The 25,821-nt window shown below is 36.7% G+C and overlaps 1 protein-coding gene across 1 annotated transcript in view; it reads left to right on the forward strand.

The window, feature by feature from the left end:
* PRSS12 (serine protease 12) overlaps positions 1 to 25,821 on the forward strand; it is a 1,465,718-nt gene that overhangs the window by 769,077 nt on the left and 670,820 nt on the right. The window contains exon 5 of the mRNA XM_044061659.1: positions 22,228 to 22,406. Coding sequence (XP_043917594.1) covers positions 22,228 to 22,406 — 179 coding nt within the window. The remainder of the gene's footprint in view (positions 1 to 22,227; positions 22,407 to 25,821) is intronic.

The raw sequence follows: 25,821 nt of genomic DNA on the forward strand, positions 1-25,821 counted from the left end.
CACACACACACACACACACACACACACACACACACACAAAAATTAAGTACTCAAACAGCATGTTATTCCCTAATTCTCAACCCCTAAACCTAACCTAAACCCTAAATGTCATTCTAATGTCAAACCACATTCCAAATCTAACCACAAAGCTGCTGAGCTTTATATGTACTAGCATACCTCTCAACAGATTTTTGCAGAATGCTCAGATTTTTGCCTCATATTTTGGTCCATTTTTTTCATAAAATTGTGGTTTTCTGGCAAATTATTGGCAAGTCATTAAACACTGAAGACAGAAAATAATGACAGACATTTGAGTTTCAGACTTCATACCCTTTAGAAAATTCAGGCTAAAGCTAAGCCTTTTATTCTATACATTTTCTAAGTTTGTAAGAGCAGTATTTCAAAATTGTCCCTATTTGTGGGCCTTTGTCCCCCATTATTAATAGCTTTATACAGATATCTTGCTCTTAGAGGTTGAGAAGTATGACATAAAGGTATCTAACCAACTGGCCCTTCAGTCAAACTAACATTCAGCCAAACTAAATTTGCCCAATCAGTCTTCAATGAAATGATCTTAAGTAACTGTCCACAAACAAAAGTCTGGCTACCTGAAAAGACTTTTTTTGCTGGTGGATGCTTAGTGTGGATACTTTAGTTTGAATCCGCTATTTTTATAATCCAAATATATATTTTGAAATGTGATCATTTTTTTTAGAAAATTTTATGTCCGATTTCAAAAGATGAGGTCCCAGAAGTAACTGTATTATAGCAGCTAGTGCATCTATAAGTCAAAGCAGTGGTAGTTTCTAAAGGATAGTATGCTTTGAGTCTGGATTTCAAACACAGATGTTTATAAATGCAGTCAGATGGGCAAGTGTCACCTCATGTTTTGTGCAGTTTGTTAAATGTGGAATTTAGTGATCTGGTCTCTGATGTTAATAATTTTCATCTACATGGACTTGATTAAGCTGAATTCACTTTTAAGTTTTAGCACCTTAACTTGGAGCTATTTGTTGAGCTTTGGTTCTGAGTTCTGATGTTACTAGAAATCTATTCAGTGACAAAACCTCCGTGATTTCAGATCTACATTTGAATTTTATCAATGTATTTAACATATCAATAACCTCAAGTACTGAACTGTGATGGTGATGAGTCTAGTTATCGTGTCTGGATCTATGGAGTGACTACTACATTGTAGAAAAAAGGAAAATAAAGACAGACAGACTGTAAGAAGAAACACAGGGAGACAGATAAAATATTTTGATACTAAATGCCTTTCAAACTGCTGATCAGCTAACATTTTTTTCCCATGGTGCACCAGCAAGCTTGGTTGGCCAGATAAATGAATATGACAGTTAATATGAATACTACCAGACAGAGAGTTTCAGCAATAAAGATATGCACCAGAAAGCTGCACGACGTCTCTTAAGAGTATAAATTAACTGATCATATAGGAAGGTAAGCATTCTAGTACTATGGCTGCACGTTCTTAGCCTAGCCATTACTGAGTTATACCAGATCAGTTTAATAAAGAGCAGTGGATGGTGTTTCCTCATAGACAGGCAGTGAGATATACATCTCCTCAGGTCAATACAGTGTAACAGCAGTCACAATATATATTACCACTGCTTCACAGACATAGACTGGTGTATATGCTAAGTAGAGCTGTGTCCTTTCTGGATTCACATCTGCTGCCATTGATAAGTAATGAATTAACATAATAACAGTGTGTTTCAGTGCAAGAGGTAGGTGAAGTTCTGACTTTAACATTACTTCAGTGCCCAGTTTGTAACGTTAGAGCCAGCAGCTACTTCGTGTCTTTCTTTTTCTTCTTCCTTTTTGTTCCCCACACCATAGAGTCTTTATAATTTTCTGCCTTGCTTACTTTGAAAGCATAATGCAGCTGTGAACATGTTTCAAGCCTCTTGTTATTGTTACTCTGTCGCAGCGCTTATTTTAGCATTAGTGAGCCTTGTTGATGTTAATTGCAGACAGCAGCACAGAATTTAAAAAAAATCATATGTTCTTCTCTTTTGTACATGTTTACACACTTACATTTTGTGAAGTAACATTTCTAACAACTGAAAGAAAACTGTGAATGTGTGCCAAAACAAATTATACTTCATAGATCATTGAATGTTAGCACTGATGCATGAGAACATTAATTAGACACCTTTCTTCACTCTTCAGTCCCAAATAGGCATTGTTTAAAATGGTTAAACTGCAGACGTAGACTGTTTTTAGTGCTTCTCTTTAATTCTCTGTGGGACTCAGTTCTATTGTGAGTGCACAGATCTCCATAATTACACTATTAAAAAGAATTAAAATTAAACACTTGGTGTAAGACCCAATGTTAATTGTTAAGCACCCTCCCCAAATGCTGTAAAGATCAGGTCTTGCACTACGAACTGACAGTGCTAGCCAGCAAACAACAGACAGCAGCAGAAGTCAAAGTTTCTTTTCTACCTGCTGTCTTTTCCTACAATCTGCTTCTGACATTACTTCAAAACATTTCACTGACATCTCGTTGCCTGATATTACTCACTATGTGCTTTACCTGCTCTAAAGCCAATGAAAAAACACTTTGCATGTCTTTTTTTGTTTTTCTGTAATGAGTAGTAGTACGTGGTGCAAATAAATCTCCATCCACAAGGATCTCCGATTGTAACTCTTAAATTATGTGGTTTTGGAATGGATGCTAAGATTTCCCTGACAAGCTTCGCTCTCAAGGTGAATTTCAGTAGTACGTGGTGCAAATAAATCTCCATCCACAAGGATCTCCGATTGTAACTCTTAAATTATGTGGTTTTGGAATGGATGCTAAGATTTCCCTCGCAAGCTTCGCTCTCAAGGTGAATTTCAGTAGTATGTGGAGCAAATAAATCTCCATCCACAAGGATCTCCTACTGTAACTCTTAAATTATGTGGTTTTGGAATGGATGCTAAGATTTCCCTTGCAAGCTTCACTCTCAAGGTGAATTTCAGTAGTACGTGGAGCAAATAAATCTCCATCCACAAGGATCTCTGACTGTAACTCTTAAATTATGTAGTTTTGGAATGGATGCTAAGATTTCCCTCGCAAGCTTCGCTCTCAAGGTGAATTTCAGTAGTACATGGAGCAAATAAATCTCCATCCACAAGGATCTCCGATTGTAACTCTTAAATTATGTGGTTTTGGAATGGATGCTAAGATTTCCCTCGCAAGCTTCGCTCTCAAGGTGAATTTCAGTAGTACGTGGAGCAAATAAATCTCCATCCACAAGGATCTCCTACTGTAACTCTTAAATTATGTGGTTTTGGAATGGATGCTAAGATTTCCCTTGCAAGCTTCACTCTCAAGGTGAATTTCAATAGTACGTGGAGCAAATAAATCTCCATCCACAAGGATCTCCGACTGTAACTCTTAAATTATGCGGCTTTGGAATGGATGCTAAGATTTCCCTCGCAAGCTTCGCTGTCAAGGTGAATTTCAGTAGTACGTGGAGGAAATAAATCTCCATCCACAAGGATCTCCGACTGTAACTCTTAAATAATGTAGTTTTGGAATGGATGCTAAGATTTCCCTCGCAAGCTTCACTCCCAAGGTGAATTTCAGTAGTACGTGGAGCAAATAAATCTCCATTCACAAGGATCTCCGACTGTAACTCTTAAATTATGTGGTTTTGGAATGGATGCTAAGATTTCCCTCGCAAGCTTCGCTCTCAAGGTGAATTTCAGTAGTACGTGGAGCAAATAAATCTCCATCCACAAGGATCTCCGACTGTAACTTAAATTATGTGGCTTTGGAATGGATGCTAAGATTTCCCTCGCAAGCTTCGCTCTCAAGGTGAATTTCAGTAGTACGTGGAGCAAATAAATCTCCATCCACAAGGTTCTGTGATTGTAAATCTTAAATTATGTGGTTTTGGAATGGATGCTAAGATTTCCCTTGCAAGCTTCGCTCTCAAGGTGAATTTCTTGGCATCTATGTCTCAAAACATAATAGCATGCTTATGATCGGTGACTGAATCTTAATCCTCTATATTCAGCTTAGAAAACTGAAAGAAAGACTCACTTTTCAAGTATATTTACCCAAATGTACACCTTTTCCAAATAACAAAATGTTTAATAACTCCCAAACATTTACTACTCTTTTGTTCAGATGTTATAAAACTAATCCTGGAAAATTAATGGAATGAACTTCTTACTATCCTGACCATTTAAGGCTATCATTACCTGAGAATAATTCATTTAAATGTTATCAGTATTTGCAACAAAATATCAAAATTCCAGTGCTGCACTTTCCATCTAAAACTCTCAAGGCATTAGAATAAATCATTTAAATGCTATATGCATTTGCAGTAAAATAGCCAAGTTCCACTGCTGGGCTTTCCACTTAAAACCCATATACTAATTAGCTCAGAAGCCTAGTTAAAGCCCTGTATCCAAGACAAGGAATCTGCATTTCCTGGTTAAACCCTATACAGAAAACACCACACCAAGAAAACATCAGGTGGAGTGTACTTATATTAGTAAATGGCATGATAAATTCACAACACTTCAGAAATCTCTACTGGTATAACTGGAAACAGCAGATTAAATCACCTACAGAGACTGTCTTGATGAAACCTGATAAACTACTAACCTCCTTCCTGACACACAAACGTGGCTCCATGATAACTGCACATGTACACTTTTAATTCTCCATTGATTTTAACATACCTTAAAACCTAAAGACACATTTCATCTTAGAGTACACTATTCAGTTCTGTAGATGGTTTTCTTACCATAAATCCAGCACTAAGAATAACACTGGCTATTCTCTAAAGAACTACAAAACTATTTTACAAGTGGAATCCTCCCAAATCACTGCAGCAACCATAGTCCACGTTTCATCATATGAAAAAACGAGTTTCCATATACACAAATAAAAACTACAACATTAACAAAAACCTGTCTCACGCACAAGAGAAAAAATACCATCCATCAACGGGTATGTGTAGATCGACCTAGCAGTATTGTTAATGCAGTATTCTTCAATATCCTGTAATTGCTAATGGACAAATTCACTCTATCCAGGTCTGTCAGAATAAAACATTTATTTTTACACTGGATAGACAAAACCATGAGAGAAATAATGAAAGCCATCATCACTTAATTTTATAAAGACGAACCAGAAGGAAATGCCACAAGCAAATAAAAACTGACTTAACTGTTCAGAAGTTCAAGAAAGAATCAAAAGCCTGCAGGCTTTCGGAATTCACTTAAAATATATGAGAAATTCTAGGTTAAAATAATGGATTTACAAACATGTTTTGTTAGTATTACTGATAACATAAATAATTTCATTAGAAGTTTCAGAGAAATATTTATATGTGCGCATTGTATTCATGAAGCACACACTTCTAAAAATATTTAGTCAGCTTTAACCTGAATTGTATAAATCCTGGAGTACTTAGAAATGCTTCTTATTTTATTTTATACTCCTGAGTCTTCTATGTGGTAATGCATAGTTCAGTAAATTTTCCCAAACGTGTTTTTGTTTCTTTCCTTTTCTTGCTTTCTATTAATTTAAACATGTATTGCATAATACCTGCATATAATCATAGTACAAAAAATTGTCATTATCTAATCTTGATTTAATTGTTGCAGGACTGAAGGAGAAAGACTAATAAACATTTATATCAGCAAGGTAACTATAATGATTGATGTGTGAGTGTTACCATTGTTTATTGATTCTTAAATGCATCTATTTATTTTAAGAATAAATCTAATCATCCAACAGATAATTTCACATTGTTCTGGCATGATTATCAGTATAAAGGTTGCAGGTATTCTAAAGAAGTGACCATTCACAATACCAAACAAGATATTCAGCTAAAGTTATACAAAGAATGCAATCTGATTTCTGAATGTCTGAATAGGTCCTGCACACTGCTACTGCAGCACTGTTTTTCCTGACTTGCTGTATACAGTGGACAAAGCTCTGATGCTGTCATATCATGGCTGGACATCTCATAGCAGAAACTTATCTGGAGGTCAGCAGTTTAGGCTCAAACAGGCCTATTCACTGTCCCCTATTTTGAAGGAACATTACTATTTTCAGGCTTAGTTTACCCCTTCATACAATTTTCTGAATCCCCCTTACTACATGTGATTTTTGAAGTTGTCTGGTAAAGACAAAAAACATACTATATGCCCAGAATAGAAGTGTCAATGATAATTTAATGAAGAAGTCACATATCTTGCACCTACTTTTTCAGAAACAAAAGTAAATGACCTTGTGTGGTAGAATTTTGTAATACAGTTCACTAAAGTCTATAGATTTTACACTGTTTCTTTGATAATGGGCTTGTTTTCCATCATTTTTGCCAGTCTCTGTTTTTAATTGTGTCTCTGAGTAGTATACCATATTCCTACTGGAAACATGAAGGGTTATTTGCTATTTGGTATTCAGATTTTATGCTAATTAGATGTCCATATTTTTAACTGGATGTTCCTACTTTTCTATGGGCCTTTGTTCCTGTTTTCATTGTATGCAGGTTGAGATGTGTGGGGGGCAAGTCTGCTGCAGATTAACAAAAACGGACTCAGAATCACCCCCTGCTGAAACAGGAATAGTGGACACAGAGTTCTGGTCTGCTATGAGCAACAGGACTGTAACTTCTCATTTGGTGCCCTAACACACTTCCTCTTCTAGTATATATAAGCCTGGGAAACAGTGGATGATGTCTTTACATTAAGATTATTGTGTCCAGCACATTTACATAGTCACTGTATGTACATACATAAAAATACTATAATCTCCAGATTTGGAGAAGGTGATTGAACCATTGGACCTCTGCTGATCACAACTCATTCCACCAAAATCAAGACCTTGCTTTAAATAAATAAATAAATATATGTATATATATATATATATATATATATATATATATATATATATATATAAAATATATAACATATATACATAGTAACTACATGTATATACATATATATATATATATATATATATATATAGAGAGAGAGAGAGAGAGAGAGAGAGAGACAGGATTAATGCTCTGAATTGCTAATGAGGTGCTTCTTGTAACCAAAGGGTACAGAGTTTGATTCCGGCTACCTCCACTTACCTTCACTTACTTTATGACTCTGAGCAAAATATTTAACTAGATAGTGCTCTAGGACTGCCATCACAAAAAGGATGTTTGTGTCCATTGCACTAACCCAGTTTACAAATATAGAAAATAAAAACAGAAAATATTACTACACATATTCTCATGTATGGGCATATTGGGTGTGCCACCTTTAATGTCTTTATATGGTAAGACAATAAAGTTAGACTTAATGTATATAAAGGAAACATTAATAGGACCGTTTGGGTTAAGTTGAGAGTAGCAGCCTTTTACCCCTTGTAAAGGAGAAGGAAATGCATGACGCTTGCTCCTCACAAACGCAGTGTGGGGGGGTTTGTCACATGTAGTGTTAATGTTCAACAGACTGTGTATATGGGAGAATTTCCCACTACAAGAGTTAACACGTAGCAGATTGTGGAAACATTTGTCACAAGTAGTGTTAACATGTAACAGATTGCATATAGTGCTTCATGTCTGGGCTAAGCAACTACCTAAAGGGAAAAAGGCATTTCAAACTATAGCCTGGAGTGTAGGAAGAACGGCTAATCATTGTTAATATTGTCTTGTGTCATACAATAAATCATAAAAAATGTACCCGTAAAAAGTTTTGACATCCATCATGCATGCAGCCATCAGACTGTCTAATGATGTATAATAAATATTCAGGTCTAAAGCATTAGACATACAAAATAAACACTAGGGGTAACATAATCAATTTCAGATGAGCAGTGGTTTGATATAATGTTCTGTATATAACCAAACACATTCTGATGTCTGAAGGAGGCTGCCTTGGAAAAATTCCATGTCATTATTCCTAACAGCAGTTCCTGCGTAAAATCCAAGTATGACACAGGGGCTTGGGGAAATGCCAGAAAATGGTGCAAAAGAAACTAACTGCATGTACGCATGATCCAAGGAGTGTAAATAAGGTCTTCATACCACAAAAATATTGAATATTAATGTATATTTATCTAATATATTAGGATGATCATGTAAGTCAATATAGTTGAAACCTTATACAGTGTATTTCTGAAAGGAAGAGTTTCATCTATAGAAAAGTTTATGAAGACAGATATACATGAACATTTAAACATAATATAAAGCGTATCATTAGATAAACTTATATAATGTATGACAAATTCATAATACAAAAAAAAAAAAATAGGCACTTTTGAAAATCTTTTTTAAATAACTTAGACACACAGTTCACTTACCTTTGACCTGCCAGTATGGCATACACAATACTAATGTCAGGTTGGGATTCATAAAGGTTTATTGCATGTCTGTACTGCACAAGAGCAAATAAAGCAGTGAGCAGCACAACGGGGTTGGCATGATGGTTAAGGTAGGTATTTATTTATTTATTTATTTATTATTGACATTTGTTAACTGGGAACATTTGCTGGGTCAGAGACCCATTTTCAGTGGAGGCCCAGGGAGAAAAGCTCAGCAAACAATTTGAACAATGTACACGGTGTAACAAGAAACAAGGAAGTAGCAAGTTACAGTACATTAAAATATATAAAAAAGTACTACAATGCATTTCAGAAATGATACTAGAGCAAAAATGCATAGTAGTAAAGGAAATAGAGGGTGAAATAAAGTCAATGAAACATGAGAATATCTAGCATTCACTGGGTTACACATACATTGGTTTCAACAATCTAATCATACATTGTACACATACTTTGTACACATACATTATTTACATACTTTGTTTACATACATTGTTTACACACATTGTTTAAGTAGAGGTTTAAGAAGGCTTGTTTATAGTGCAGGAACAAGTGGGATTCTTTGGTAGTGTTTTCTTAATGCTGATTTAAAGGTTTTAGAACCATCATTTGGGTTATATAAGGGGGTAAGGATTTCCATAATTTAGCAATGCTGTGGGGATATAGACTTTATCCTGCTCTTTTGTTGGGTTTGGTAACATTTAGTAGCTGTTTTTGGAGGATCTAAGAGTTCTGGTTGGAATACAAGTATGAAGGATGGAGTGGAGCTGGACAGCTGTCGGGTTTACAAACTAATGTGTGGGCTAGAGTCAATTGGTTATAGCAGAGGTAGTGGGAGAATTTGAGTCAGTTCAATTCTGAGATTGATTGGCAATGATGAGTGCGGTTAGGCTTGCCTGAGCCAAATTTGGTTATTTTGTAATAACAGGAATGGAGTTTGTTACTGAGGGATGAGTGAAGGTTGGTGAAAATGACACTTCCATGCAGAGGAGAGGGGATAAGTAAGGTACTGGCCAGTTTTGTTCTGGTGTGGCTGTCTAGGTACAGTTTATGGTGCTACAGTTTGCCTAGTTTAAAATGAGTTTGCTTTATTATGTTAAGGATATGTGGTTCAAAGGTAAGTTTATCGTCGATTGTGATTCTTAATAATTTAGCCGTTTTCACAATTTCGAGTTCTGCTTTTATCTAGTGAAAGGATTTTGAAATCAGCAGCTGGATATTTTGTTGGGGAAAGTAAGAGTTTGTTTTTTGGGGGGTTTATCAGTAGTTGTGCATTATTAAGCCAGGCTTCTATTGTGAAAGCATTTTGTGTGGCAGTATGGAGGTCTGAGAGGTTCTTGGCAGTGGAAATAATACTAGAATCATCTGAGTATTGAATGAGTCTACTTTGTTGGGCAACTTTGTGGAGATCATTAATGAATACATTAAAAAGTAGGGGTCCTAGAATGGATCCTTGAGGGACTCCTATATTGTTTACCTGATAGTCTGATTGTTCATTTTGCCATTTAACATATTGTTCCCTGTTATTTAGGTAGGAGGAGAACCAAGTAAGAGAATTGGGAGAGCAACCAAGTTTTGCTAGTTGGTTAAGCAATTTGTTATGTGACACTGTATATAAATGCAGTAGGATTACAGAAGTGGAGAGGCCAGCATCAGTGGCTTTATTTACAGTATCTGTTAAAGAGAGAAGGGCTGTGATAGTGCTGTGGCTAGGATGAAAACCATGTCGGGTGGGGTGAGCAGATTTTCAGAGAGATATGTCAGAAATTGAGTCTCGATGGATTTTTCTGTAATTTTGTGATAAAGGAGAGAGTACAGACATAGGCCCATAGTTGGAGAGGTCATGGGAATTTCCACCTTTATGTAATGGGGTTATAATAGATTTTTTTCCACAGCTGGGGGACATAGCATTCAAAAATGGAGCAATTTATTAAGATAATAACTGGATATGCTATTGTATCTGCTGCCAGTTGTAGGTATTTATAAGGTAAATTATCAGTTGAAAGAAAGCAGGGTTTTTGTTTGGTTAGGAGTTTGAGTATAAGAGAGGTAGGTTTTTGCCTCAAAGATGAAATGTACAGGATTTGATTCTGACTTCGTTATTTGCTAGGCTTGTAATAGTCTTTAGACTGATAGCCTGGTGATATCCTATGAAGATAAGACAACTTCTAGATATATGTAGTGATAACCATACTTTGGAGCAAGTGTTCCTGCTCACTTGGAATACACCAAGCAGTATTATTCAGAAGGTGACAGTAACCAAGAACGAATTATTCCACAGCAACCACAGTTTACTGAGCACTTTTGTCAGCCATAAGCCATTGACATCATCAGAATACACTTGTTACATTAATTAACACGCTTAAATACTCATTCCCCATCACATGGTCATGGAAGACCCCTCCCCTCATTGATTCTTTATATGTTAAAGATTTTATGCAAAACAGTTGTTATAATGTGCTATAAGTGCAATAAATTACATTAATAAATATATAAATATGTGAATACATAAATAGCCTAAATAATGTACATATATATATATATATATATATATATATATATATATATATATATATATAGGTAACCAACAATGTTAAAAAACAATGGTAAATCTGTAAATTACATCTAGATTTACCAAACATTCATAAAATACTGTTTATTAATCACAAAGCTATTAAAACCATGACAACCTATTGCACTTTGGGCTTTTACATGTGAAACCCTGATCTTAATTTTAACAGGCTGGAAATGGATACAGTCTCATTCAAACCTGGGTGGACTGTTGCATTGCATCTGAGTTGCCATACTAATTCTCTGTATTCTAAATACATTTCTTTTGGTCTACTTCTTTTTTCTTTATCTACTATTTACTCTAAACCCATAAATTTAAAAGAATGTCCACTACATTCAAAAGTATGCTTAGCCAAAGCAATACTCAGGTTCATTCTACGTATATCATACATATGTTGATGTATACGTTTGTTAAGGGCATTTTTTGTTTTCCCTATATAAAACTGTCTACATTGTTGACAAGTTGCGATGTAAACTATAAATTTACTGAGGCAGTTAAGCTTTTGTCTCAATTTGACCTCACCATAGCCCATAATATAAACATTCTCTGTTTCCTCAACATGACAGCACTGTGCACATTGCCCACATTTTCTCATACGCCCTGGGCTCTCACCAGGTGAATTTATTTCTATTAGATTCTTGATATTGGAATTCCTCCTGTAAATAATCAATGGTTTTTCACCTACCTTCTCCCTATTTTCAAAATCATTGGTAAAAATACTCCAATTACTAGTAATAATTTCCTTAATGTCATAAAACGCTGGGCTGTATGTTAACGTCATAGCCCAGCTAAACATTTTACCTGTTGGATTACACATATTACTAGTGCTCACTCTATCAGTCTCTACACTGGTGACTGTAAAATTCAAACCTAACAATGGGAAAAAGTGTCCATCAGTTCTTTTTGTTTTTAGTTCCAATAATATGGGGTCTATAAATACATCTGGGTACCCCTTTCTTAATAGCATAGCCCTCAATTTCTCTGTTTCTTCAATAAATGTTGCAAAACCACTCACCATTCTAGCCAACCTCACCCCTTGCCCCTTCACCAATGACCATTTCTGGTGTAAGGGGTGACAACTTTCAAAATGTAAAAGGGTGTTGGAATAGGTCGGCTCCTTATAACTAGTTGAAGTAAAACACTTATTAATGTTGTCTTTCTTTATCTCAATATCCAAGAAATGTATTCTATGCATGGTTGTCTCCATAGTAAATGCTAAAAAAGTTGTACAGTCATTTAAATGGTCGAAAAACCTGTCCAAAAGTTCTTGTGTACCTTCCCAAAAAATAAGTATGTCATCCAGGAATCGGCCATAAAATTTGCAGTGCTTGAACAAATCATTATTGAACACATAATTAATTTCCCATTGTGTCAAGACAATATTGGCAAATAAGGGGACACATGCTGCCCCCATTGCCACTCCCACCTTTTGCTTAAAAAGTTGATTGTCGAACACTATAAAGTTATTGTTAAGAATGAATTCCATCAGTGTTCTAAACATTAAAATTCTAGTATGACTCAATGAAGTATTGAAACAAAGAAAGTCGTAGAACCATTGTGTGCCAATTTCATGGGGGATAACAGTAAATAAATCTTTTATAGCAATAGTGACTAAAATTAAATTGTCACTATACAGATTTGCATTAATTTTACTTAGACAGTCCCATGAATCTTTAAGTACATGTTGTTGTTTTTCCAAAACATTTTTCAGATGGAAATCCACAAATTTGGCCAAATTGAAGGTCTTGGATGCTTTTGCATCCACTATGGGTCTCAACGGGGGGCCCACAATGTTTTTGTGGATCTTTGGGATTCTGAATATTGTAGGAAGGTTGAAAAATGATTTGGGCTTTGCATTTAAGGTAGATAAATACAGGGCAATTTTTTGTGAATATTGAAAAAACAGTAGATGAACTAATAAATAAAAATAGCAAAAAACTAGAGAGAGATAAAGATGAATATGAGACTGGTAAAGCATATCCTGTGCCCGATATGAATAACAGAGCACAATTTATAGGTGATGAAACTAATAGGGGTGATTTTAATAATGACGTGGATAACATTATTACTGGATGGGGTATTAATGAAAGCAATGATAAACAAGTAGTCCCTTTAGAAGTAGCACAGAGGAGGTCAGAACGCCTACAGAATCGAATGAGGCAGAACAACTACAACAGGGAAATGGAGAGCAATGTGAATTACAGGAATTAATTTTCCAACAGGGGCTACCATCACAGAGGATGAGGGAGGGGGGCATTCAGCAGATGGTAAATGATGTTAATACACAAATGTTAGCAGAAATCATTAACAACACACAGGGAGATTTTAAGATATTTAACCTGAGTGAAATACATGTGGATGTTGAATGGGCAGATTTGTTCCAAAAAGGTTTAAATTTCGTACCCACAAGGGTACTGGTGATTGAGAGCACTTTATTAGAATTGAACACTTTTGTTAGAAAGTTGAACCTCAAGTTTTACTTTGGTAATGAACAGATGTCTGTCAATAAAATACAATGTAAGAAATCTAGCACTTTTAACCCCCCCCCCCCTTGCATCCTTTATTACATATATTTGAGAATTTGTGGTGTAACCAGATTAGAAAAATGGTCAAATCTAAAAAAACATGATTTTGCTTCTAACTTAACAGTTGAAGAAAATTCATTACTCAGGAAGATAGTTAATAATCAGCAAATTAGAGTGATGAAACCGGACAAGGGGGGGGGGTATTGTAATCATGGACCAACATGTTTATGCTGAAAAAATGTTATTATACTTGTATGGTGACACATATGAAGAAACATCTGTTAATGAGATTAACATTGCATATAGGTATATTGACATTACCTTGAATGATCTGCTGATAGATGGGCAAATCACAAATAGTGCGTACAGCTTTTTACAGCAAAATGCACCCAGGATTCCTACAATATTCAGAATCCCAAAGATCCACAAAAACATTGTGGACCCCCTGTTGAGACCCACAGTGGATGCAAAAGCAGCCATGCATAGAATACATTTCTTGGATATTGAGATAAAAAAAGACAACATTAGTAAGTGTTTTACTTCAACTATTTATAGGAATCTGACCTATTCCAACACTCTTTTACATTTTGAAAGTTGTCGCTCCTTACATAGGTTCATAGGTTAGTACTAGGCTAACTGCTTTTGCAAGCCATTTTAAGCCTAGCCAATTATCCCTTGTGAGACTCAATCCCTGCATCAAACCCTGCACCTTGTGTTTTTAAGGCAAACACCTTAACCATTAGGCCACCCTACACCAGAAAAGGTCATTGGTGAAGGGGCAAGGGGTGAGGTTGGCTAGAATGGTGAATGGTTTTGCAACATTTATTGAAGAAACTGAGAAAATGAGGGGTATGCTATTAAGAAAGGGGTACCCGGATGTATTTATAGACCCCATATTATTGGAAGTAAAAACAAAAAGAACTGATGGACACTTTTTCCCATTGTTAGGTTTGAATTTTATAGCCACCAGTGTAGAGACTGATAGAGTGAGCACTAGTAATGTGTGTAATCCAACAGGTAAAATGTTTAGCCGGGCTATGACTTTAACATACAGCCCAGTGTTTTATGACATTAAGGAAATTGTTACTAGTAATTGAAGTATTTTGACCAATGATTTTGAAAATAGGGAGAAGGTAGGTGAAAAACCATTGATTATTTACAAGAGGAATTCCAATATCAAGACTCTAATAGAAAGAAATTCACCTGGCGAGAGCTCAAGGTGTATGAGAAAATGTGGGCAATGTGCACAGTGCTGTCATGTTGAGGAAACAGAGAATGTTTATATTATGGGCTATGGTGAGGTCAAATTGAGACAAAATCTTAACTTCCTCAGTAGATTTATAGTTTACATCGCAACTTGTCAACAATGTAGACAGTTTTATATAGGGAAAACAAAAAATGCCCTTAACAAACGTATATATCAACATATGTATGATATACATCGAATGAACCTGAGTAATGCTTTGGCTAAGCATACTTTTGAATGTAGTGGACATTCTTTTAAATTTGTAGGTTTAGAGCAAATAGTAGATAAAGAAAAAAGAGGTGGACCAAAAGAAATGTATTTAGAATACAGAGAATTAGTATGGCAACTCAGATGCAATGCAACAGTCCCCCCAGGTTTGAATGAGACTGTATCCATTTCCAGCCTGTTAAAATTAAAATCAGAGTTTCTCATGTAAAAGCCTGAAGTGCAATAGGTTGTCATGGTTTTAATAGCTTTGTGATTAATAAACAGTATTTTATGAATGTTTGGTAAATTTAGATGTAATTTACAGATTTACCATTGTTTTTTAACATTGTTGGTTACCTATTTATATATGTATGTACATTATTTAGGCTATTTATGTATTCACATATTTATATATTTATTAATGTAATTTATTGCACTTATAGCACTTTATGACAACTGTTTTCCATAACATCTTTAACATATAAAGAATCAATGAGGGGAGGGGTCTTCGATGACCATGTGATGGGGAATGAGTATTTAAGCATTAATGTAACAAGTATATTCTGATGATGTCAATGGCTGAAGGCCAACAAAAGTGCTCAATAAACTGTGGTTGCTGTGGAATAATTCGTTCTTGGTTACTGTCACCTTCTGCATTTACAAGCAGTATTATTGTTAATACTGCCAAAGTACACAGTTCTCGTGCAACTCAACAGAGCAACATGAGCTTGTAAAACATTAACTTTATGGTAGCATATCTTGCAGTGGATATCTCACTGAAATTAGTGGAAAAATGAATGTCAATTACTACAAAGGACAAGGCAAATGGTAGCATGGCTGAAAGTGGATGCCACAATACTGGATGAAACACAACATCCCACTATATGTCTCAATTATTCATTATGAGGAATTGTCTTCATCTTGAGTCTTACATGTTCCACTCTGTTCCACATTGAAAGAGTCTGTCGCACATTCATTAAGAATTTTTTTAAAGAATATCCATATTTAATAATATTAAATCCTATTAATTTATCAAAAGCAGCTTTTGTAAACACAAATTGACAGTTTTTAACCATGCTATGGGTGTCTTACTTCAGTTTATTACTAAGTGCTCCACATTTTACCCATTTGTTCTACATTATGAGAGGTAGTGCTTCTCATTTTGGAGATGCAAAGTTAAGAGTTATGCATGTACTGCCTGAGATTAGCACAAAGTGCTGTGGACTTAAACAACACATTGTGCTTGAACTTATCTGCGTGTCATTGTGTGGTGCCCCAAGGCATGTGGCTGCATGTATCAGCAGCAATATGGAGAGGAAAACTGGTATTAGGACAGTAAGCAAAGGGAAACACACAAGGAGGACATAGGAGGGTGCAGGAAGGTCAAAATTATTTTTTTCTGGGAACAAAGCCCCATTTTTTCATATCAGCAGAGAAGACAAGAGGGGGATGATATGCAAAGGAAGAAAAGGAAAAGACACATATTAAAAGAGGGGGTAGGATTGTTTGCAGAGGCAAGAAGACAAATGTGAAACAGTGCAGACAAACATGAATGTTGTACACACATAAGATTGGGGTGACGTTTAGTACCTTGCATAAAGGGTGATGGAAAGTTTTGGGTTACGCACAAGATATGGGATATAACACAGTAGAAAAGAGGTCCCATCAGGCAGAGAATAAGATAGAGGGTTTGTTTTGGGGCTGGTATTCTGGCCCAGAGGGCAGTCAGATCCATCATTAGCAGATGGTCCAGGGACGGTGATAATATGGGCCTGGTCACCCTCTTGTGACCTGTTGGTTCATACCTGCCATTCTAGTGAATCAGCAGTTCACTACAGGATGGTGTCAATACATTTGAGACAGTTCCCCCACCTAATGCTCCACTGCACTCTCAAGCAGTTGCTACAGCTGGGAAACAGGTGATTGGGGTGGTTTGTCTGCCTGAGTGGGGCCTTTATCTACTTTGGTGAAGCAGTCCCATTCTCATCAAAGAAGCTATAATGTGCTACAAAAGTAAGTTTGTAGATAAATGCTAAGCTAACTGCCCAGAAGGGCCATTTTAAAATTAGCATATAACCTGAGGTCAGACTCAAACCCTATACCTTGTGTCTGAGCTAAAAATTCTTACCCATTATGCCAAACTCATTCATTATTCCAGTAGATGACCGGAATTCCTTTTCTTCCTCTTCAGGTGGACCTGCATTGTGGATATCAAAGGAGAAGGTTGGCTTAAGTGTGACATGTAGCTGAAGTACAGAACATGCTAAATTACATATTCTCATTCTGTTATATGTCACCACTCCCTTCTTGCCACTTGTGGTAGCCTATATATTTCAGACGTTACTCTTGGTGAACTGTAAAATAAAGGTGCACACCACTACAACTAGAAAGGGAAAGGGATCAAGCATTCAGAATTAATTAGGACTGCTATTGCTCCAAACTGTGTGAAGCACAGATAACAGTCTGCATACCTCACAGCAACATGCAATGACAACACCTTCACACATGTTCATACCAACCTCCTCTGGGAACAGTGTGAAAATTGCTTGCCTGACTGTTCTGCAGTCAGCATGAAGAAATCTGTTTCAGTAAATGCTTAGCACACATCTCAGGGCATTCTTATTAAACATCTGCTTCCCACTGTTGCGTGTCTCAGGTTGGCAGCACCTTAGCTGATTGTATCAGTGTCACCATTGCTCTGATGTCCGTGGGATGTCTGTGGACCTTGTTAACAGGAGGCCCATGTGATGCCAGGCACCAACTTTTTAAATGGGCTATTATAGATACCCAATAGGTGCTGTATGCAAGAAACCAGCCAGTTAAGTGTCTTTGATAGGTGCATTTAATAGGTGCTAACACTGTTACAGACAATGCAAAATGACAGACACCACATAGTTATGTGTGTTCATGAAATCACATGCCATGCCGTCCCACCCTACTCAATTGAATGGCTCACCTCAATATATGGCATACTATGCATACGTCTTGACATTCTGTGATTTGTCCTGGCCCGTATACAATCTGATATATAAAAGAATATGTTTTATGGACAGGTGATTCAGTGATGTTCATGTTACAAGCAGGTACTTCACTATATGGTATGTAAAAGGGTAAAAGTTTGTGGGGGTTTTTTTTGAGAAAGTATGCCTGAACTGCAAACTGCACAAATTATGTATTACTTAAGTATCTGGAGTTGTCCAGAAGGGTGTATATTTTCCATTTTGACAAATATGCTCGCACATAACAGGTCTGCTAGAACAGTAGTTAGGTTTGTTTGGTTTATTTGTATAGCGTGACACTGTGCATGGCACAGCTTTATATTAAAACAGCATGCTTCTTGTTTAGTCTGTGAAACACTATCACTTTATGATTGTCATGGCCCATAACTGTCAACCAGATGTCACCACTTCATCAGTATCACTGTCTAGTGTGCCCTTTGCTGCCTCAGTGTGGCTTTTCCTGTGCATGCAGCATCCCTTTCTATCTTTTCCTTAACTGTTCTGATGATGTTGTGCCACCTGGTACAAGTTGTAACACAGATATATCATAGGCCTGGCATGCTTGTTTCCATATGATCATATTATTCAGGGTGGCACATACAACAACAAGCTGGCTGGTTATGTCACAGGTGTACTGCAATGCCCTATAAGATGGGAGAAGGTAGCAGAAAGTACAGTTTTGTACACTTACAATAATTGTAGATGTTCGAGTGTATTCACTGTTGCAATCATCACATTTGGGTTATCCCTGCCAGGGTAGCCCTCGGCCGGCCTGAGTACCAGAGACTTAGTATTTCTGCATCGGTTGCTGTCACTTGAGGACTGACATCAGGTCATCAGTGATATAAAGGAAGGCATCCAACGTCATTACATTAGTCTTTCTTGCCATGGAGCCTGAAGCAGAAGCAGTTCGCATGAGTGCTGGTCGGCCGCTACATGAGTTTCATTTCTGAATTGAAGTTGAAGCATTCGAAAGCTAAGTACCCCGATGGGGATCCTTTTTTCTTGCACTAACCCATGTCAGAAAAAGTTAATAATTGTCTCACCTGTGGAAAGCAAATACCACACCAGGGCTTCCATTCTTACTGCATCACTTATCTAGGCCCAGAGAACGATGTCCCTCGTTGCCGCTTCTGTGCTTTGTTTAATGCCAGAACCATTCATTTTGCCGTGTGAGCCTGTACTTTCCAACCAGATGTCAAAAGAAGTCGTCTTACTGGAAGCAACAATACAGGTCACAGATGGGACAAATATGGGAGTCATGGGACCTCCAGAGGTCACACACACACACACACACACACACACACACACACACACACACACACACACACACACACATACTCTCTAATGATAATCCCTTGTGCATTACAGACTACCCACCTGTTGGGAGAATGGTAGCCTCTTTTGTTCACATATATTGTGAGTGTAGGCCAGGCAGGGCCTTTATTGCTCCTTGTGTGTAATTGATGGTAGCCAGTAGCTCAAGAATTCATGAGATGTTATAGAAGCCATACATAATGGTCACTCTTGTCAAAAAACTCGTTCAATATTTTTCAGGCTGAAGCCGGCAATATATCTACCATGTCCCTAGCTGATCATCAGAAGTTCTCATTACTAAGATGGTAAAGTGCTACACATACCCTGGTCTTCACAGAAATAGTAACATCACACAATTCTCTGGATTGAGCACATAGCCAACACATATTTGCCAGACTCCAAATGATGTCTTGCCTTTCACAGAAGCCATCAGTTATCTGCTGATCAGCCATTTTTATGGCATGCTATGTGCTGCCTGAACATCTTGCATTGCAGTGGTCTGCTATAATGTGCAACTGGCCCACTGCTAGCCACTCGTAGAATAAACAAGTGCTGCTGACTACCTACTCAAAGCATCTTACTGACATGTAGTGTCAAATTTTCGATATTGTTTGTGTCTTTGTATAGTCACTCATCAATCTACTCCAGCTGCTCTACCACTGTGAGTCATGACACAGTTTTGTCTAAATAAATTTGCATCTAATTATGTTGTATGACTTTATTTATATCTCTGTATGCAGTCTTTTGCATACATTGCATGCCGTGGCCATGTAAGCTACTACGCAATGTGTATGTGTCTGTAAATCACCCACAGCTTGCCCATTGCCACTATATATTTTTTTCCTTTTTTCTCCAATATATTAATTTATTAAGAAAATACTTCTCTCCATTCATTGTCTGAATTTTTATCATTTATTCAGTGCTGTTCTTTGTTTGCTATGTATTAAAGACTTTTTCATGTATCTAGATTGATTGGCATCTTCTTACTCATCTGTATACTATTTTTTCTTGTTGCTTGCATTCAGGCATTGCTTAAAGTCTTTTCTCTTTGTAATTTTGCATATTTTTGGTTACTGACTTGTTTTTATTCCTCTTTTTATCTGAATGTATAGTCATTTTGTCTGTAAAACTGCTGTTTGAATGATTTTCTTATTTATTATCTGATTACTTCATTCAGTTATTCTCGCTGAGACTTCACAGGAAATAGGATCCACCCATTTAGACACTTGATCAGTCATACATTATAGGAATCATCCAAAAAGCAAACTATGCCAGGTAAAAGTGACAAGCAAGCACGGTATAACACACTATAAAACTTATTAAGCAAGTATATGTGGCAACAGTGGTTACAAGATACCTATTCAAATATCATTTTCACTCATTGATATTTGAAAACCCATTTTAGCCTGTTCAGGCTGATAACACATACAGCTAAACCTGGACAGGATTCCAGTTATCGCAAGATGCAGAAACACAAGCATACACACACAAAAACACTCACATACCTATGAGAAGTTTGGCAGACTAGCAACTCACATACATGCATGTGCTTGGTGTGGGCCTACAGAACCTGATGAAACCCACATTGATGCATGGAGGGAATAAACACTAGACAAATAAGGTAACCCAGTCAAGAACAAAACAGGAGAGGCATGTGTTGAAAGGCAGCAATGCTGCCAATCTGTGTCATCCCACAAACTGCAGTTAACTCAAGGCAGCTGAGCATAGATAGGTAAGGAACAGTAGCACACAGTAAGCAGATCCAAGATGGACAGACAGTAATGTGAGGAGAAGGGAAGGCAAAAGTAATAATTGGAGGTGTACTGGACAAAAGACATGTGCATGTGGAAAACAGAGATGCCACAGAGCATGGATCTGGGGTGCAGTGGGATTAAACCCTGAATGCATTCCAGGTTTCTGTGATATGATTAATGGCCCCAGCACTGGAGGAACCCAAGCAGGGAGAGAGTAGAGTGAAGGGTCATGCCCTGACTGCCTCCTCGAGGGGAGACAAGGATAGAGGCTTGTTGTGCACATAGGGATGTGCAGTTTCCCTGCTGGAGACTGGGGAAGCTACCTTCCATGCTTAAAGACAGGAGAGCAGAACTGTTTGCTGGCAGTGCCCTTTGTAGAAGAGAAGGCCAACCAAAACAGTCAGTCCATTGTACATACTCCCACTTCCTTCATTGTGACAGGACAGATGAATCTCAAATCAACCCTGATGGCAGCTTAAATGATGGCATCTCCACTTCAGTTCTCTCCCTAATAATGGGGGACAAATGAATCAGTTGGCTGAGAGGAAGCTGATGATCATCAGGCAGCAGGGGCAAAAATCTGTAAAAGAAAAAAGAAAGAAAACAGAGATGGCACAGTGTGCCAGTGACAATGGACTTATCGTAGGCTTGATAAAACTGTCCTATGTATGTGTGTGTGTGCTTGTGTGTGTGTGTGTGTATGTGTGTGTGTGTGTGTGTGTGTGTGTGTGTGTGTGTGTATAGATATAGATATAAAAATGGCTTACATGTATTAGCAAATAAAGAACACATAGCCACCGATGGTTGCTTTTTTGCGTGAAAAAGGCAAAAAAATATATTTCTATGCAAAATTGCATTTACCTGATTTGTTGAACAAAAGCACATATAATTCAGAAGCAAGTGTGTGTGGCATTGCTCAGACATACTAATGCTAACATACTGGTGGCTTTCACAGCAGTGTTAAGAGCATGTGGATTACAGCTGGTGAACTGAGTAGCACTATATATTCTATTTTCTAATGCACTCCGGTTCACTGATATTTCAGATCTGCTACCATGATGCAATGAGATGTTTTATAGGTCTCAAAGAAGAAGTAACAGTAGCATGTGTTCTTCAACATGGTACAGGATATTCTGCAGAGATGTAATCTTACTTCTCTGATCTATCAGTTTATAGTACTGTACACACTGACACTGTGCTGTGGTTTGCAATTAGCACTATGTGCACAGCTGATGCATACCTTTCTGTCATCATTCACAGTGGCATAGCCAAAGCGTGGGACGAGGCCCACTTCGGAGAAGGTACAGGAACTGTGTTGTTGGATGAAGTGCAATGCACTGGAAATGAGCTCTCTCTGGAGCAGTGTGTGAAGAATGCCTGGGGCAAGCATAACTGTGAACACAAAGAAGATGCTGGCGTCTCCTGTTCTCCTGTTAAAGGTACACCGTTTACTGATACTGTCCTGTGGTCTAATGCAGAGTCAGCATATCTTGAACTGTTTACTGATTCATTATTCTGAAATTTTTGTGCTATTTGATCCTCCATTTATATTGTTACTGGAAATGCAGTGCATGATAGTTTTATGCTACTGGAGTATTTATTTATTTTTTTATATTATTTTTCTCTAACTTTACTTCCCAAAAGGGCAAATTTTGAATGTATTCTTGTCTCCATCTATCTTAACATTCCACTGGTTAACTATTGGGGAGGGTTATTACTCAAGGCAAAATTACCTATCTTCATGCATGACAGGAGGAATATGGCAAGATGCAACATGGTGAAATATGTAAAACATTCCATACTACTCCTGCAAACAGAAACAGCATTAAATAAGGGCTATGTATACAGATGGTTAGTCAGAAGCCAATACTATGAAAAAGGAAGTCAACCTTGGCAGATTGCAACTATAAACAGCTGGGAAATGACAGATGTGAAAGTGAGAAATGCAGATTTAACAACAGCATTTTGTTTACAGAATATTAGACTTGGTAGAGCTGAAGAATTACAGATAACTGGTATAGTCGTAGCTTACTAAAATGTGATATGAGAGCGGCTGGCAGTTGGGAGGAGCCACCTTTTTTGCTTTTAAAGCTGCCCACAGTACTTTTATTATTAAGCTATGCAATGTCTGTGTTACTAATTGCCCAGAAAATTTAGGGGAGCAAACATTTTAACATATTTACTAAGACATATAGTCACAACAAAATAGCTCAAATTTGTATAACAACCAAATAAATGACCAGTGAAAAACAGCTCTACTTTCCAAGCATACACTTTTATTTTTTAAGAACAAAATTCTCTAGCGCCTCGGCCTTAACCTTTACAGAGTAAAACTTTCATTACTAAAAAATCCCTCCTTTTATATACAATTCTATCACATCTTAATTAATCAATTTACATACTAATCATTAAAACACATTCCAATACATTCTTAAAGTCAAAGTTAAAAATTCATAAAAAATCTGCCAATTACATTCCTTATTTAATCCATTAGGTAACAATGTATTATATTTCATTATAAGAATAGACTCCTTTCGTCTCAATATGTGTTTTAATAACTCAACATTTTCATATTGTAATGTTACTTGTTCCAATACTGTTATTTTCATAGTACTTGTTTCACCTTTATGTTCTTTATTAAAGTGTTCCGCTACAGGACTCATAACTTTATTATTTCTAACATCTCTAACATGCTCTTTTATTCTATCAGCCAATGACCTTTTTGTTTCTCCTATATAATGTTTATTACAGGAACAAACTATAATATAAATCACACCTTTACTTAAACAAGAGTATGTTCCCACTGTTTCAAACTTTTTTTTACCTATTCTATCTACTTTTGTTATAATGTGTTGACATATAGAACATTTTCCACAAGGAAAAGTCCCCTTTATTTCCACATTTTTCAACATCTTTTCTACTGGTCTTTTATATTTTCCATGCACCAAAAAATCCTTAAGATTTCTTCCCCTTTGATAAGAAATTCTTAATTCTATTTGTGACAGTGACTGAACATTCCTTCTTATTTGTTTCCAATACTCTCTTATCACCCCTGTTATTCTATGTGAAAATGAAGTATACTTGGTAACAAAGAACATAATCTCCTTTTCCGATGTTTCCCCTCTAGCTCTTAATTCCCTTCCACTTTGTACACCTCTATTAACTAACATCTTATTCTGCTTATTACCAAATATTTTCTGCAAACTTCCATGTATATTCTCCATGTTGTAGCCTCTAGTTACTAACATCGAGGCTACTTCCTGTGCCTCTTTATACGCTTCCATAATATTACTGCTCAGTCCTGAGCATTTCCCCTAACGGAATGGATTCTATCATATGGTTTGGATGGCAACTAGTAGCATATACCATCAGATTCATTTGATCAAATTTTCTATATACATTAGTATGAATTCTCTTATTATTCTCACCTCTCAATGTTATATCCAAATAATTTATCTGCAGACCTTTTTGAACACCATCAAATTTAATCCCATATTTATTGGCATTTAAATACTCTATAAAACTACATGATTCATTTTCTCCCCCTCTACAAATAAAAACCAAATCATCTATAAATCGAAAATACTTACTCAAATATTTTCTAAAAAATTCATTCCTATAAATATGGGTATTTTCTACTAGCCCCATAAACAAATTAGCATATACCGGGGCAAAAGCAGCCCCCATCGCTGTACCTACATTTTGCCTATATAAGTTCCCATCAAATTCAAACATATTATTCTTGAGGCAAAAATGTGTCATTTCCTTAATGTATTGTGTTCTGGGACTATCCCCTAAAAAATATTGTATAGCTTCAAGACCAAAAACATGTGATATATTAGTGTATATTGGTTGTTATACAAATATTTACTAAGACAACCTAAATAAATACACAAACATGGGAAACCCATCTGAGTTTAGATTAACATTTAAACCCTGGGGTTAGTTTAGCAGCAAGAAAGGCAAAGCAGCAGATATTGATAGAGAGTGAGTTCTCTTTGGTTAAAGATTTATTGGCCTCATGATCACTGAATACAGTTGTCAGTGCAAAAGATCATGTCTGAATGTACTTCTTGAAAGAAGGCAAGCTTGAGATGGGGCAGTTCACAACATGAAAGCCTAGGCTAAGCTTAGTACGTGGCAATCTGAGAATTGTCCAGACATAATGATCAGGTTCATGGTGAGGATGAACATCATACACACTCATATTTTATTGCTGATGATGGATTCAGATCGATGGATTCAGATTTGTGAGATCCTTTGAAAAGCATTCAGAGAAGAAACAATCCAAGCCTGTTCTGGTGCACAAACCACAAAATGTCTCTAGCACCTAATGCTAGTATACTGGAGTTGTACCAGTCTACAAGTGAGCAGAGGGCATTTCTATAGACTACCTTACTTATAGAGATATCAGAGATAATATTCTGATGGGAAACCTGCTGTTTATAAGCACCACTTGATTGGCACTGAGAATATCTTCACTAAAATGTTCCCAGATTTTTGTAATTACCAAACTTGAAGAAGAAAGCAAGAAGACGAGCGTTGCCATTTTTATCAGTTTCTCTTTCTTCCCTGAGATTATATGATTTCGGTGTTAGTATATATTTCTGTGTGTTTTGTGACCATGGGAGTGTAGCTGTTTTAGAATGTGGCATCCTAACTCATTAGATGATTTGGAGTCAAGTAACTGTTCAGCTGATTAAACAAGGCACAATTAATCGTAGTAAATGCTGTTTGGATGAACTAAGTCATAGGGTGGTCTTTATAGTCTTGAAGTTCACAGTTACATAGCAGTTATTTACGAGAAATGCTACTATGTGTATATGCAAATAAGCTAAGTGCAGTGTATTAGCA

Source organism: Protopterus annectens, chromosome 2.part0 (genome assembly GCF_019279795.1).
Source record: "Protopterus annectens isolate FY-2018-M chromosome 2.part0, PAN1.0, whole genome shotgun sequence".
Lineage (NCBI taxonomy): Eukaryota > Metazoa > Chordata > Ceratodontiformes > Protopteridae > Protopterus > Protopterus annectens.